Here is a 16,990-nt window from a genome sequence, read left to right as displayed (position 1 = left end):
CATGCGTCAGCGTGGCCTTGCTAATTAGGCGATAAAATTATCGCCGCTTTTCGGCCGAAAATGGCCACAAAAGCGGCGCTAATTTTTTATCGCCATCTTATAAATATGCCCCAAGATGACTAATTACCCGCTAATTACACGAACCGTCCATAAATGCAGCCTAATGTTCCCATAGCTGAAGATATTCCCTAACTCATCTGTGAGGGTTGGGGGAGCTCGTAATGCGGCACCCCTGCCAATCCTACAGTATTAGCTGTCTTTCACAGAATGGTAGCGATAAGCACATCCTAGAGGAGTGTGCTTCGTTTGCGGATAGTTTTAGCTCTGCGTGTTGTCAACCGGGCAGTAAACTTAAGTCCTTAAGACCTCTCTGCTGCCAGTGCCTGTTGGAAGGTATGAGGCAACAAGCACATACACTCCAACATTTTGAAATTACAACAAGCACTGGAAAGCCAACAATTCTCCTCTAATAATGAATTTTAATTGAAAGAAACAGTAGAGCGGGGAAAAAAAGCACATACCGCAGCAGTACTCACTGCAACATAAACAACAGGACCGTGGGGGGGAAATGTACTTCGACGAACACCAGCGCTGATAGCTTTTGACAATGTCATGTGACGTGGAGAATGCCCAATGGGAGAGCGAGTAGGAGGGATGAGGGGCAATCACACGCTACACAATGTGATGGCCAACCAAAATGTTCTCTGAGTTAAATCGCCGGAAAGAGAGCTGTGCAGAGAAAGGAGGGACATTTACAGAAATGCATCAATAATAAGCCAGCATTTCTAAATGCCACCTGCAGCAACCAATGGCAACCGGTAGCTGTGCCAGAGCCTATAGAAGGGGATAGACGAGGATACAACAGGTCTTGCAGAGGCTCAACTTAAAAAATGAAAAGACTGACTTACCTACTACCTCGCGCTTGATGTTCCTCTTCTTCTCAGCAGCACAGGCTCTCAGAGCTCCAGCCAGAAACTCCCCTCTACCAATCCAGATGCTTCTCTCATGCAGCTCAGGCTGAATGAGAGAAGCGCCAGGATTGGCTGCAGTGCGCTGGTGTGACTCTCCTTAAAGCAGTGGGGTTCTGTGCTTGCTCCCCACCCAGCTGTCTAAGACAGCTTGGTTTGGAGTGTTTAAAGTGCGCATGTCAGACTTGCTGTTGCAAGACAGCTGGCCAAAGTGACACTTTAAAATGGAGTGCCCAGTATTCCTCTCTGCTGCTGCCCCACCCCGGGACTGCTGCCAACACAAAAAATAAAATGGTAATAAATCTGTTTTATTACCTTTTTATTTTTCATGTTTTCTGCTCTCCAGCGGAGGAGCAACACTGCTTCGTTCTCATGGAGGCACCGCTGCTGTACGCAAACTGAGTTTAAATTAATTTAAATTAATCAGGTGATTTTTTCTTTACTATCTGGCATAATCTTTGGCACGCGCAATGTCAACGGCGGTGTTCCTGGGAAATGCTGTTAAGTATTATTAGGTAAAAATCTAGGCTAGATTCTGTTAACTCAATTTTGTGGAGCACTTACCTGGCAAAGGTAATAAACTGCATTACTTCTGGAACTTATGGAATGTCAGCATTTACAGATCTATATAATGTTAAAAGTTCCTATCTTCCTGTACATGCATGGTGTTTGCCCACCCCTGTACTCTCTAAATAAGCAATATACAAAAAACAGTATGTAGTCCATAAACACACGAAAAGACGTAGTGGTGAGTCTTCAAAAAACTTTATTCTTCACATATTGAACATCCAGCCCAGCCTGGATGTTCAATATGTGAATAATAAAGTTTTAAATTGAAAGATCTCTGTACCAACCTGGATGGGCTTTAAAATATGATTAAAATCTCTTTCTGTCCTTAATATGGACACTATTGCAACACTCCAATGCTTATTTGGAGAGCGCTTCCTAGTCTCTTCTTTTTGTATATTGCGAGGTCTGTGAGCGGGGGGCCTTTTTTGAGGTGTAGCGCTGCATTATAAAAACAGGACATGAACCCTTGTGCGATCACAGACTGCCCGCTACTGCTCTGTGTGGTTTGTGTGTTTCTCTAAATAAGCAGATCCCCCCTGTAGCATCTCTGTACTAAGCAGCGTCTGTAGGCGGAAGCCTCTATCGGGACATCCCCTACCAAGAATGGATTGAGACTCCTTCGTGATGAAACTAAAATTATTCGGCTGGTCAGAGGAGCAAAGTTATGTTCCAACACTCCATACATCATGCGGGAGGTTCACGTCCATCATTAAATTAATAAAACAAATGGTCAAACCCATTTAAACAGAGCTTTATTATTCATGAGCCTTTGATGTGTCTTTGCTGCTCCTTCATACACAAAGTGTGTTTGTGTATTTGCAGGAAGTGTCTCCTCGCTGGAAGAAGTGCATGAGTGACACCAACAGGTTTTTTGAGCCGGTCTTGGGGGCCATGTTTATCAAGGAGACCTTCCCGCCGGAAAAGAAGACAGTGGTAAGGCCCCCCTAAAGGGTGAAGTGTGCACCCTCTGTGCTTGGCTCAGGAGGGGCCCTTGAAACAGATCATCTGTGTTCTCTTGGGTAAAAGGTAGAAGAGAGGCAGTGAGGACAACAGAGGTGCCCCTCACAGATGGTGATTATCACTGAATGAACCTAGGCAACTGAGGGTTGGCTGCTGTTGTCAGCGTTTGGCTGTGCTCAGCGGACGGTTGACCACCCCTGAGTGCTGGCCAGCCAGCCAGGTACTGCGACCAACCCCTGGCGGCGCACTGCCCAAGGCCATCCGCAGGAAGGTTGCGGCAGGGTCTCGCCCGAGGTTTGGCCCTCCTGCCAACCACCTGCTGTGCACATCCCATGGTTGAGGGCTACACCTTTCTTGTTTTCTGGTCCATGTTTGTTATAACAACAGGAAATAATGATATTGTATTATACCCTGTTGGTATAATAGTAAAATAGCGACCTCCTTCAGGCCTGAGGCAGCGAGTGACGCTGACTAAAGGCTGGAGTAGCGCTGAAAGCACCTGCACCAACCATCAGAGAGATTATCCAGGGCTGGCGAAAGCGCAGCCCAGGCCTCAGCGCCCTGGCATGCCTCAGTGGCTCCCCCATTAGTGACTACTAAAGCGTCACTGCTAAAGGTGGCCATGGGCAATGCAGGCTTATGCCCTGCTATGCAGGGGCTCTATGCCAATCAGGCTGTCACCACACCCATGATACCTGGTTTCTGCAGCTGCGCAGGTTGGAGGTTTCAGTTTCATGCTCCAGTGCCTGGTGAAGTGGGGAGGAGCTGTGTGGCAGCCCTGATGGTAAATGGAACAGAAGGAGTCTGAACTGGACCTGCCCAGGCAGCAAGGTAAGAAAAAAAGATTTTCAATATTCTGAGCATACATGTGAGACTGTGTGTCTCTGAGAGAGAGTGTGTATGTGTGATGCGTGATCAAGTCTGCGTCTATGAGTGTGTGTGTGTGAATACAATTGAGAAAGTCAGTGAAGGAGTGAGTCAGAGTGAGTGAGAATGATAAGAAGAGTGAGTATGAGTAAGAATGAATGAGAGCGAGTGACAATGACGGTGAGTGTAACTGAGTGTTACTGTGTGCAAGACTGAGTGAGTCAGAATGAGACTAACTAGGAGTCTAAATGGGTCTGAGTGAGTCAGAGAATGATTGATACTGAGTGATAGGGGCAATCAATGGGAGTGACTGATTCAGTGTGAGAATGTGTAGGACTAAGTTACATATCACATCAGAAAAGGGGAGAGTAGAGGTAGGAGAAAGGGGACTCGTCCTCACAAATCTATCAAATAACCAAAGGAGAGTCCCTTCTGTCAAAGAAAGAAAAGCGAACCTCTTAGTAGGACTGAAAAGAAACAAAAACCTTTTTCTTTCAGGTAACCCTCACCCACCTGGGTTGTGCCTTGGTGGCATGCTTCATCGTAGGGTGAATCCCTGCCCTCTACGGACAGGGGCGCGTTGCTACCTACGGAGATGCGGGAGCACTTTATGGAAAAAGGGGTGTTCCTGTACACCAACACATCTATGTGGTTCGTTGAGATGGAGTGGGTTAAACTATATGAGAAAACATTAAATATATCAAGATAGTGGGACAAAAAACACTTAATTTTACTCCCCTAGTTGATATGCAAAAATCTGGGGACAAGTGGGAAATGCTCGAGGCGAAATACCTGCCGTTTCCCTTGTTGGTCGACTAGTTTCAAGCCCGACCCAAAGGCTCGTCTTCAGGACCTCACAGTAGAAAGAATGCTCCAACTCCTAAAGTTCTATTCAACGAATAAAATATAATGATAAACAAAAAGATACAGAAATTAAAGTTTATACAGCACCTAATTGGTCTGTTTAAATCTCAAAAATCATGTTAAGAGACCGTCACTGGGCCTCTGTGTCATAACAGAGTGATACTATGTGAGTCAAGGAGACTGTGTGAAACTGAATTAGACGGAGTGAGTGAGACTCGATGAGTCAGAATCAGAGTCAAAATGAGTGAGAAAGAGTGGGACTGAGCGAGTCAGAGTGAATACAATTGAGAGCAGGAGAGCGAGATAGAACTACCATCATCCTCCGAGAAGGAGTCAGGATCACTCACTAAGGTCTGAGGCACCATTTTTAAAAGGTAACCAGCCGCCACTGTCCTTATCTCCTTGGGTGTTTTGAATGTTTTGCTTTGCAAGATGTCTTTTATCACCTCGAGAAAGAAAGTCCTCACTGCAAATTAATTTGAGACAGCAACCTTATAAGAAAACAGCAGAGGGCAGCAGACAGCCACGAATAAAGACTGGTTCATCTATTTCGGTGAACATGAGATAGATATCCAGGTGAGGAGGGATGTCAAGTTCCGGTGCTTCATGTGGATGTGCAGCGCTTGCACCTCGTCTGAACGGGCGATCATCTCTCGAGACCAACACTTATATTTCTTCGTCAGAATTTGACTCAGAACAAGAGAGAATAATGCAGGAAATGGGGAAGAAAGGAGGAAGCGAAAGACAGGAAAACTGCAACAATGGGGAAACCATTGATGGAAGAAACCTACAGGAGTGGGATAAGAGACAGGAAGTGTCTCTGAAGAGAGAGGAAGTGTAGAAAAAAAACTTCACGAGTGGGATAAGAGACAGGAAGTGTTAGAACAAAAAACCAACAAGGGTGGCATAAGACAGGAAGTGTTGGAAAAAAACTATAAGAAGGGGGTAAGGGACAGGAAATGTAGGGAAAAAACCTACAAGAGTGCAATAAGAGACAGGAAGTGTTGGAAAAAACCTACAAGAATGGAATAAGAGACAAAAAGTATTAGATAAAAAACCTACAACAGTGGAACAAGAGACATGAAGTGTGAGTAAAAAACCTACAAGAGTGAGATAAGAGACAGGAAATGTAAGTAAAAAAACATACACAAGTGGGATAAGAGACAGGAAGTATTGGAAAAAAACGTACACAAGTGGGATAAGAGACAGGAAGTGTAGAAAAAAAACCTACAAGAGTGGGATAAGAGACAGTAAGTGTAGGAAAACACCTACAAGAGTGGAATAAGAGACAGGAAATGTAAGTTAAAAACACTACAAGAGTGAAACAAGAGACAGGAAGTGTAGGAAAAAACCTACAAGAGTGGGATAAGAGACAAGAAGAGTAGGGGAAAAACCTACAAGAGTGGGATAAGAGGCAGGAAGTGTAGGAAAAAAGCCTACAAGAGTGGGATAAGAGACAGGAAGTGTAGGAAATAAGCCTACAATAGTGGGATAAGAGTATTGGATAAAAAAACGTACAAGAGTTGAACAAGATACAGGAAGTGTAAGTAAAAATACCTACAAGAGTGGGATAAGAGATAGGAAGTGTAGGAAAAAAAACTACAAGTGTGGGATAAGAGACAGGAAAAGTAGGGTGCTGTAAGATCGAGGTAAGAGGTGGGATTAAGAGTTGGCAGCCGTGGTATTCAGCAAGGGTTACCTTCGGCTGAATCTTTTTCTTTTTTTACACGTATTTTAGAGAACCTTCCTCTCTCCAGTCTGCATAGATCATAACAAGATTACAAACCACCTCTCTGATAAAGTTTTCAATTTCTCTTCGAATCTACAGGCGGAAGCTATGTTTGCCGAGGTCAGGACTGCTCTAGGCACCAGACTCGACCAGCTGAAGTGGATGGATGAAGAAAGACACAGAAATGCGAAACAAAAAGTGAGTGAACCCCTAAAACACACCCCGCGGTCAAGATACACCCAGAAGCTGAAACAAACAATGAACTGCCAAGGGTCACATTAAACATGAATGATAAACTTGCGAGCCCCTGTAAAGCACCACAATCTTACATATATGTGTGCCTCAGTAAACATGAATGTCAAATGTGCAGCACAGATTTTAGGGCACCAGACATCGACCTCGGGAGAGAGGGAGGGGAGCATTTTGAAATATCTTATGGGATCAAATGCACATACTGCGGAGTTCCGTGTGAGCCCAGTAATTTCCAGGCAGCAATAAAAATGTCAACATAAAGCTGGTGATTACCGTACCTGCTGGAGGTCTAAGAATCTGAGATTTGTCTACTGGCAGTTTTTACTTATCCTAAAGTAGCTCGGATGGTTAATGTGCCTGCTGCAAAGCACGTATCACACCAACATCCTAGAATTGTACTTTGAAGTATCTAGATCAGTGAGTTACTGATTTTGCCTCAAAGATCCTTTTGTTACTTACAGTTTATAACTTACAATCATTATATTATAGCACAGTGAGCTAAGAACTGGCATCATGGCACTGCGTGCACATTGCAAGGCACAGGTGTAGAACCTTTTGTTTTTACCCCAGTCTTTAGTTATCCCAAGGTTGCTAAAAAGAGTTGGTTTTGTTAGAAATAAACACCTGTTATTAAAGTCAACTCCAACCACTGTGTTACGTTTTAAATCCTGAGGGCAGGGTAACACGGTAAGGTATCTCGCTGCGCTGCCCTGCGTCAAAAGAAAAGGGCAGCAATGTGCCATATCTATGAGATACGGCTCATTCCTGTCCTTTCCTCCCTGCACTGGGGCACAATGGGCTGCCGCAACTGGCATAACACAGGCACCCGCAGCCGCTGCGGTGTGGGGGCCCCCCGAGTTGTAGGGGGGCCTGAGCTGCCGGGGGCCCCCTCAGCACAGTACTCTGGCCTAAGAGCTCCTTATTACATCCAGAGTGGGGGCCCCTCCATGTACCTTGCAGGGTGGTCCCCTCAAGTGTTTTTTATGCCACTGGCTGCCATGAGGCAACCAAGGCACCCATGCGCCATGGTGCAAGGGTGCATGCATTCTAGGGATGATTTTTGTTGTGCAGGAAGAGGCCACTTCCTGCACAAAAACAATCATTAATGAGTTTCTGCTCCTTCTATGTGTGCTGCAGAATGTGGCACACATTGAAAGAGGCAAAAATAAGTCAAAATAAATGTATTTCTCCTTTTTGCAGTCAGTTTTTGCTGCTGCCTCAGATATACTGTTCCTTGTAAATCTTGACAGTGTCAAAAAGCCTTGGGTGATTTTGGGAACAGCTGGTGCAGTTCGGGTTCCTCAATTTCCCCTTACTACCACGGACAGAGTGATTTCGCAGTCACACACACACATACACATCACAAGCTGGTGGGGCCCATAACACCAACATTCAGTCCAATCAGTCTATCCGTACCACTTTATACAGAAAAAGGGGGAATAGGACATTTAGATTCCGAACTACACTGATCCTCCCCTTGATAGGATTTCGCTAGCATCACCTAACGGGAAACTCTTTCTCCTCCTCCTCCCATCAAGGAGAGCACCAACTTTGGTGATGAATCATTTAGTTGGAATTAGTTTAATGACTACTTAACTCTCTGAATCAATCAATAATACATTTCAATGAAAGAACAACACCACACATGAATTCAATTAATCTTTTCTTTATCTAAATCAAATGCAGGTTAGACCTAATTAGTAAATTTCATCTTTTGTCATATTTACCTATTCTGGCTATTTGTCGTTTTCTAAGTCAGAATCTGGTCCTCAGTCAAATCGTCAAAGTCCTGTTCTATCATGCAGCGTCACCGTCCTCTCCGTCAGCATAACATCAGGATACTGGATATGGTGGTGTGCGTTCAGCTACGACCCTACTAATATTTATACTAAAATTTACATTTAAAAAGTTACAATCGTCTTTTTCAGAGCATTTCATTGGACGGACAAAGTACATCTTAGTTCATCAGGTAACATTCGATGTCGTTCCCACAGGCAAAAAGTTCCAAATCGAATGTATGGGAACGATGGCAATTCATGGTTTAGGTTGCAACAATTTATGTTGAAGGGTTGGCTCTTCGCCTGATACAGCCTTGATGGGCCCAGCGATGACAGTTCACCGGCAGATCGCAGCTGCTGAGGTTTGCGCAGGCGCGTTTCTCCATTCCCTTCATTGATTTTACTTCGTAAAGTCCGATTCAGTCAGCGGCCATTTTATAGCAGGCCCAAATGGTCAACTTAAGCAAAGAAACATAAAACGTCATTAATACATTGAAATGATTAAACAGTGTTATTTCCCTTGCTAATACCCATATGTGTGTGCATTTATCTAGCCATATGCCACGTCCAAAGCCATTAATACTTGTTTATTTAAGCAGAATTCACGAAAACATAACATAAGCAACGTTTATCCTATTAATATGCATACAGACTTAGTTTACATATTACCTTAGCCATGCAAAGCAATCCCACATATATTCTCTTAGTTAATAAGGTTGATTAGTATTGAAATCCATACTTCATTAATTGTTATGATTAATCATTAGTCGTTTTAATACGAACATATATAAATGGATTGGGTATATAAAAAGAAAACATTTTACCCGCTCCATCGCAGCAACACCAAATGCACGCCCCTTTAATGCAGAGAACTGCGTCAAATTGAACTATATTTACAAGGGCCCATTAAGCCATGCAAAAGTGCTTACCGCTGTCTCGTAACTATGGAGCAGGACACAGTGCCACCAGAGCCTCATAAAAAGTGACCCGCCTGTGGTGCAGGGGCCTTGTAAATGAGGCCCTCAGTTTGAGCATCTCCAGGCCAAGCACTCTTAAAATATACCTCCCACCTACATGGAGGACTTGTGATTCCTGCACCTTGTATCCTCTTTGTCTTAAGTAACATTTGTTATACATTGATTTCCAAACATGTATGATTCATTGTTTCTGTATAATGTGTGAATGGTGTAAAGTGCTTTGCCACCCTACACTGGTATAAGTGGTGCTATAAAACAAATTAAATACATGTGAGGGTGGTGCTATGGAGGGATGAGGGGAGCCCATGGAGAGTGGCAGTGATGGAATCAGTGGAGAAGGAGGTCCTTGGGGCCCCAACAAAGATTGTCGCACTGGGGGCCGCCACTGCTAAAGCTGGCCCTGATAAATGTGTGAGTACTTTTAAAACACCACAGCCTTAGAAATTGCTGATTGGTATGTGGAAAAGGGTACCCAATGAATGCCAACTTTATCACCCTGCCAACTCATTTGAGACTTCTGAGATTTGGAAATTTTGGTTCACATTAAAGTACTCCAGAATCTCAACCCTCTCGTCTGCTCAGTAAGATGTTAGCTCAGAAAAATTAATTCCAAAACCGTGCGAGCTTTCAGAGTAGAATATAGGGCCTGATTTAGATCTTGGCGGATGGGTTACCCTGTCACAATCAATCAATCAATCAATCAATCAATCAATCAATCACTCAATCACTCAATCAATCAAGGGAATTGCAAGCACGCTACTCACCCGTGAGGGTCTCAAGGCGTTGGGGGGGGGGGGGTGGATGTGGCGGGTGGGGGGTAAGCAGCTCCATTCAGTCAAAGAGCCAGGTCTTGAGCGTCTTGCTGAAGATGTTCAGGGAGGGGGCTCGTATAATGTTGAGCAGGAGCTCGTTCCAGGTCTTGGCTGAGAAGTAGGAGAAGGTTCTTCCACCTGTTCTGGCTCTGCGGATGTGTGGAATTTCAGCTAGGGTGAGGTCGGCGGATTGGAGGTTTCTCTTGGGTACGTGGAGGAAGATTCTCTCATTAAGGTATTGGGGTCCGGTGTTGTGTATGCATTTGTAGGCATGGGTGAGTATCTTGAAAGTGACTCTCTTCTCAACGGGGAGCCAGTGGAGGTTCCGTAGGTGTTTGGTGGTGTACTTGTGTCGAGGAATGTCGAGGATGAGAATGGCTGTGGTGTCCTGGATGGTCTGGAGCTTGCGGATAAGAGACTTGTTGATCCCGGCGTAGAGGGCGTTGCCGAAATCCAGTCTGCTGGTGATGAGCACATGGGTGACGGCCTGCTTTGATTCGTGGGTGATCCACTTGAAGGTCTTTCAGAGGAATCGGAGGGTGTTGTAGCAGCTGGAGGTGACAGAGTTGATCAGTTGTGTCATGGAGAGGGAGGAGTTGAGTACGATGCAGAGGTTTCAGGAGTGGTTCGTAGGTGTGGGGGGGGGCAGTAGGTCACCAGGTGTTGTTCCATGCCGAGGGGGAGGGTCCGAGGATGAGGACTTCTGTCTTCTCCGAGTTGAGCTTCAGGCAGTTTCTGCTCATCCAGGATGTAACATCCTTCATTCCTTCCTGGAAGTTGAGGGGCCATGTAGATGTTGAAGAGCGTGGGGCTGAGCGATGATCCTTGGGGCACTCCGCAGTTGATTTCCATGGATTCGGAGAGGAAGGGAGGTAGTCTGACTCTTTGGGTTCTGCCAAACGAGCGGATCCAGTCGAGGGCGGTTCCTTGAATGCCGGCGTCGTGGAGTCTGGCGGTGAGTGTGAAGTGGGAGACGCTGTTGAATGCTGCAGAGAGGTCGAGTAGGATCAGGGCTGCGGTGTGTCCTTGGTCGAGGATGGTGCGGGTGTCGTTTTTTGGCTGTGAGTAGGGTGGTTTTGGTGCTCTGGGTGCTGCAGGAATCTGGATTGGGAGGGGTCCAGGATGAAGTTTTCTTCGATGAATTTGGTTAGTTGTGTATTGACGGTCTTCTCTGTGACTTTGGCCGTAAAGGGTAGGAGGGAGATGGGTCGGTAGTTCTTGGGGTCGGTGGGGTCTGCTGAGGGCTTCTTGAGCAGGGGTCTGACTTCTGCGCATTTCCAGTCATTGGGAAAGGCGCCGGTCTTGAAGGTGGTGTTGATGGTGTGTCTAAGTTCAGGAGTGATGGCGGTGGTGGCTCTGTGGAAAATGTGCGGGGGCAGGGGTCCATCGGGGCCCCTGAGTGGATGCCTTTCATGGTTGAGAAGGTGTTTTCAGTGGTGACTGAGGTCCAGGAGGAGATGGTGGGCTGGCTGGCATTGCTGGAGCAGGAAGTGGATTTGGAGTTGGGTGTCTGGTTATTGAAGTTGTCGTAGAGTGCCTTGATTTTCAGATGGAAGAAGGATCCAAGCTTGTAGCAGAGGTCCTGGGAAGGGGTGATGTCCGTGGTTTCGCTGGGGGACTTGGTGAATTCCTGGATGATGCTGAAGAGTTGCTTGGAGTTGCCAAGGATCTTGTTTTGGATGAACGTCCTTTTGGTGGATCTGATGCATTGGTGGTATTCCATTATGGTGTTTTTGTAAGTGATGTGGTCCTCTGGTGTTTTGCTGTTTCTCCAGTTCTTCTCAAGACATCTACAGGTGTGTCTGGATTCTTGGAGGTCGGCAGTGAACCGGGTGGCTTTTTTGGAGCGTTGTCTGTCGGGTTTGTGTAGTGGTGCAAGCTTGTCTGCGCAGCTGGAGATCCATGTGTGGAGTCCTTTGCCTACGAGGTTGGCGTCAGTCGGTGAGGTGGGGGCATCATGGTTGAGGGTAGAGTTGAGTTGTTCCTCAGTGACTTTGCTCCAGTTCCTTCATGACGGGCACGGTGCAGGTTTGGGTGGCCTGGATTTGTTGACATGTAAGTGTACGCAGTGGTGGTCTAGCCAAGGGTGTTGCAATGTGTGGCTGAAGTGCATGTTGTTACTTCCTGCGAAGAAGGGGTCGATGGTGTGTCCAGCCTTGTGGGTGGGTGTGGTGATGAGCTGTTTCAGTACGATGTTGGTGAGGTTGTCCAGGAAGGTCTTGGAGTTGGGGTTGCTGGGGTTGTCGAGGTGGAAGTTCAAGACTCCGATAAGTATGTAGTCATGGAGGCGATGGTGTAGGGTGCGATGAGGTCGGCGATGGTGGCGGCAAATGAAGCACGGGGTTTGGGGGGGTCTGTAGGTAAGGGTGCCACAGAGTGAGGTTCTGGGGCTGGTCTGAATCTGGAAGTGGAGGTGTTCGGTGGTGAGAAAGGAGTCCTACGTGGTGGAGAGTCGGAGGGAGATCTTGTGTACGATGGCGAGTCCTCCTCCTGGGCGGTTGGGGCAGACCTTCCTCTGGATCTTGTATCCGTCTGGGATGGCGATGGCGATGTCGGGCACGAAGGAGTCGTTGGTCCAGGTTTCCGTAAAGGAGGTGACATCTGGCGAGAGGGTGTTGAGGAGGTCCCAGAGCTCTAGCACGTGTCTGTGCAGGGAGCACATGTTCAGGAGGATGAACTGCAGGGCTTCGGTGTTGTCATCGTCCGGTGTGGGTGCGGGGCTGCTGTTGGTGGTGAAGGAGAGTCTGCAGTTTCGGCAGGAGAACTGGCCATGGGTGGTGTTTGGCGTCAACAACTGGCAATTGTTGTTCCTTTCGGGGTTGAGTGTGAGGAGGACAGCTGGGTTGTAGATGTGGATTGTTAGATATCCAGGGTTCCTGGCGCAGGTCCCGGTCGGGTTGCGGACAGGCACAGACGGGTTTACCTTTAGCATGCCAGAGGCATGGCCGGTTCGTGCGGCCACTGTGCGGCCGCATCAAATAGGAAGGAAAGTGCAGCTGGGAGGCGGGAGTGGGAAAACCGGCAGGGGGGTTGCAGGGGCAGCAGCAGTGGGAAACGGGCAGGGAACAGCGCAGAACCAAAGAGGGCAGAAATAGAGGAAAAGGCACAAAAAGGACACAGTAAGGCAAACAGACAGAAAAACGGAGAGAAGAAGACAAGCAGACAAAAAACAGGAAAAAGGCAAAAACACAAGACGGGCAGCAGTGGACCAGCAGAAGAGCAGGGCTCTCCCACTGGACCACCAGGGATGAGGCGCAGGCAGGAGCCTGCGGGTGGAGGAGGGCCTCGAACCCCTGCTCACCTGTGACGAGCAGTGCCCAGGGCAGTGGCACTTCACAGCGGAGCTGCAGGGGGAGAGAGCGGGTAACTGACCGGAGGAGTTATTCCATCACAACAGTGACGGATATCCCATCCGCCGCAATATAAATCCCATAGGACATAATGGGATTTATATTTCAGCAGATGGGATATCCATCACCATTGTGACGGAGTAACCCGTCTGCTGAGATCTAAATGATGCCCAAAGTCATTTAAAAAAAAACACAGGAAAGTACTCAGTGCAATTATCAGACCAAATCCATTAATTCATTTTGAAACAAAATCCTTACAACAGTTTAGGCCACCAGGTTCGGCAAATGCACCAAAGAAACGATCACAAATGAGCCAATGGGTTACAGAAGCACTGGCCCTAATGATGCAAGATGAGGTCTTGATGACAAGGGGCCAGTCCTTGCATATGTTTTAATCAACAAAGATGCTAAGAAGGCATTGGTGAACGTGTCTGGTGATTAAATGTGCTAAATTGTGCAATAAAGGAGGTTTCTTGACACCATTATTGCAGAAATTTACAGCTTGTATTTTGGCTCAAAAACTATAGATATTTCACATGGATTAAAGTTTAGGGAGTTTGGCAAATTGTAAGGAGTAAAACAAGATTCTTTATGTTTACTCCTCTTCAGTGCCTGGATACCCTCATCGGTGACAAGCAGCGCTCTACAAATCCACCTTACATTACATAGCACTTTAGTACTTCTGTTGAAGCTTTGGCAATTGCAATTAGGACATGTTATAAAATAAAAGAAATTGGTAATGATGGGAATGAGACTTCACCAAACTTATACACATTACAGCTTTTTAAGAACCCAGCAAGGTTAGTTCCCAGAACACAGACAAGCTCACCCCTCAGTCTTAATCTGAGTGAAATGGATTGGGGAATAACCTGGCTATTAAACACCCTTCAGCCATTTATGTGACACGTTGAGTCAACACTGGGACTTGAACTTGGCTCCCCCGTTCCAAAGGTAACAGCTCTGGCTATTGGGCCACATCTCCTCCCATGCAGGATAATTTGCCCTATAAAGCGCTCTAACTGCACACGTGGCTTCCAGGCACTGAAGACTACAGATAAACCAACCCGTTGGCCACTGCCGTAAGATAACAGTGGGAACGGACAGGCTTTTATCTCGAGCCAGATAGCAGGGTTTCTATCTAGGTTTTAGCCACACACATTCTAAAATATCTAATGCCTGATTTTAAGGTCTAGAGTTAGCCAAGACCTTTCAATTTTACTAAAATATGTATAGTATGCATACTTAACAGGGCTTTCAGCCACCTCTCTTCACCCATTGGTCTGTTCTCGTGTCACTTAAATTTTTGTTCCACTCCGTACCACGTACAGTATGGGGCAATAGGTCAGCCTACTTAAGCCTTTGGTTAATTGCACTCTGAGTGACTGCATTTTGCTATTTCACAATGAGCTCATTTGCACACAAGGTAGTTCCCTTCATTGGCAGTGCTTTTGGGTTTAACTTATGATTACTTTAGTGTTGCCTTTCTGACAGCAGGATGCTTTCTACCATCTCTTATTAAAAGCACAGGACATATTAAAGCTTTATCTGTTCCTGAATCCTGTCAATGCTGTTGTAAATTCATTTGGAAGTAGCCTTTGTTTACTTATCTAAACAGTGCTAGTTCACAGCACAACAGACTGTGGTTCCGGAACTCGGATTCACCAATGGTTCTTTACTAAACTTTGCCCTGGTAGAAGACAAAACTTTAGAGTGTTTAGTTTGCAAAAAACTTGTAACACTTTTATTTAAACATAGGTGGGGTGTAATTAGGTTTTCAGAATTCAATATTTTATATTGCGAACCTTCTGCACTTTCACAAGGATCAGATCTACACACAAAGTAGTTCTCTTCAGTACCAGAGATTACAATGACAATATGTACTTTTTAAGAGACCAAAAAAAACATTTTTGCCTTTAGCCATTTTTCTTTTTAGATTTGATGAGGGCCCGGCAGCTTCCAGAACAAAATGGCTTTGCAAAAACTTATGACAAAACAAGAATTTACATAAGGCTGATGGCCACACTAATTGGTTTTGCCAATGCTTGTTTAAAGATGTGATTTGCTTTGCCACATTTTTCTTGAAATAATTGCGGTTAAACCTTTCCTTTCAAAGCTCCAGTCTATTGCCGTGAAGATTGGCTATCCTTCGTGGATCATGGATGACGTGTTATTGGAGCGTGAGTACCACCAGGTGAGTGTAAATGAGGGGCGGTGACCCCCAGGCCACAGGCCACAGGCACCTGGAACCTCCCTGCCACGCTTACTAACTACACTGTGGATGGATTGCATGGCATGCACTAGGTGGGCTAATGTTCTTCTCTGGGACATTATGCGGTCTCCAGTGTATCCTGAATTCCGCACTCTCATAGTTTCTCAGGAATATTCTGTCAAAGGGGGATGTCCAAGCCAAGGTACAACTTTGTAACAATCATTTTAGTCCTAGTTTCATGCACACTTTGGGTCTCATGTACCATGAGGCGGTGCCACTGGAGCATCACTTTTTGCGACGCTCCGGTGGCGCAGGGTTCTGCTCCATATTTACAAGCCAGCACCTAGCCTCTAAGCCACTTCATCTTTAACACAGTTTCCTACATTAAAGGCGCATGCGATGGGTGTTGCTGGGGGCATTCCCAGCAAAAACTAGGGCCTTTTGAAACTGCCCCAGATTTACAAGCAAGCAAAGCTCTGAGGCAGTGCCAAAACTAAACAAAATATAATAAAATATCCTAAGCTTGTATATTAATATTTCAATATTGCCCTGTTAATGGCTTTGCTGGTTCACCAGCTGCTCTTTTTTAGTGATTTTTTATTGAGTTTTCATTGTTAGATTCTTACGCTGTTTGCACCGTTCGTGCATTGTGCAGCATGCAGTTGCTTACAGAGCACAGTGCCTTCTAATTACACTTAGATCCACCCAGCAGATCAGTGAGGTGTTACTTGAAAAGAGACATATCCTCTAACATACAGCTCTGAAACTGGCACCCACAGAGCCGCAGCTTCCTCTTTTTGGGCTGCATTACATAAAAATACAGTGGGTAACAAGACAGTTGTCTCTGGCTCCTTTCCAAGGGTGGAGACACCTGGGGGCATATTTACAAGGGGATTGCGCCACCAGAGCATCATTTTTTAAGACACTCCGATGATGCAATGCGTGTCTCCATAATGCGGTGCTAAGTACCCTTTCACGCAGGTATCTGTGTGAAATGGACGTGCCATGGTCGTTCCCCTGCAGCTCCCATTGCTTTTTGATGCTGCCCCAGGTTTACAAGGATCTGTAAATCTGAGGCAGTGCCAGAAAATAACGCCATTGTAAAGCAGGCGTTAGAATGGCGCAAGGAGGAGAAACACTTTTATTTCTCCTCATTTTTTGCTCTTCTATGTGTGCTGCAGAATGCAGCACACATAGAATGAGCAAATTGCCTTTAATGTTTGTTTATGTTCAGGAAGGTGCCCCTTCCTGCACATAAACAATCATCCCTGCAACACAGGCACCCTTGCACCATGGTGCAAGGGTGCCTGCTTTGTTGCTAGGCTTCTGTTTCAGCACCGGCATAGGGGAAAGTACAGGGATGTGTTGCATCGCATTGCTGTACATACAACACTTTCCTAATGATGCAGGGTGACGCTACAAGATGGCCTGCATCACCACGCTGCGCCATTTGTTTTACATAAATACCCCTTGTTGTGTGTGTGGGCTCTCAAGGCCGCCGGGGAATGCTGTGTGTTGCATGCACAATTGCAGATTCTCCTAGCTAATTGTAAAGGAAAGTCCTGTTTTTAATAAAGACAAAGAGGCGCTTATTATGTAGTCCCTTTTCTTACTGTTTACTTTCAGTTTTCAATGGACTATATATACCATAATG

General features: G+C 45.9%; 1 protein-coding gene across 4 annotated transcripts in view; it reads left to right on the top strand.

The window, feature by feature from the left end:
- The window catches only part of KEL (Kell metallo-endopeptidase (Kell blood group)), a 543,196-nt gene that overhangs the window by 467,247 nt on the left and 58,959 nt on the right, over positions 1 to 16,990 (top strand). For all 4 annotated transcript variants that reach the window (XM_085620172.1, XM_085620170.1, XM_085620169.1 and 1 more), the window contains 3 exons: positions 2,361 to 2,471; positions 6,058 to 6,156; positions 15,241 to 15,318. In XM_085620172.1, coding sequence (XP_085476298.1) covers positions 2,361 to 2,471; positions 6,058 to 6,156; positions 15,241 to 15,318 — 288 coding nt within the window. The remainder of the gene's footprint in view (positions 1 to 2,360; positions 2,472 to 6,057; positions 6,157 to 15,240; positions 15,319 to 16,990) is intronic.

The sequence above is a fragment of the Triturus cristatus genome, chromosome 7 (assembly GCF_964204655.1).
Source record: "Triturus cristatus chromosome 7, aTriCri1.1, whole genome shotgun sequence".
Classification (NCBI taxonomy): domain Eukaryota; kingdom Metazoa; phylum Chordata; class Amphibia; order Caudata; family Salamandridae; genus Triturus; species Triturus cristatus.
Note: the sequence above shows the minus strand (reverse complement) of the source record. Positions and strands in the feature narration are given on the sequence as shown.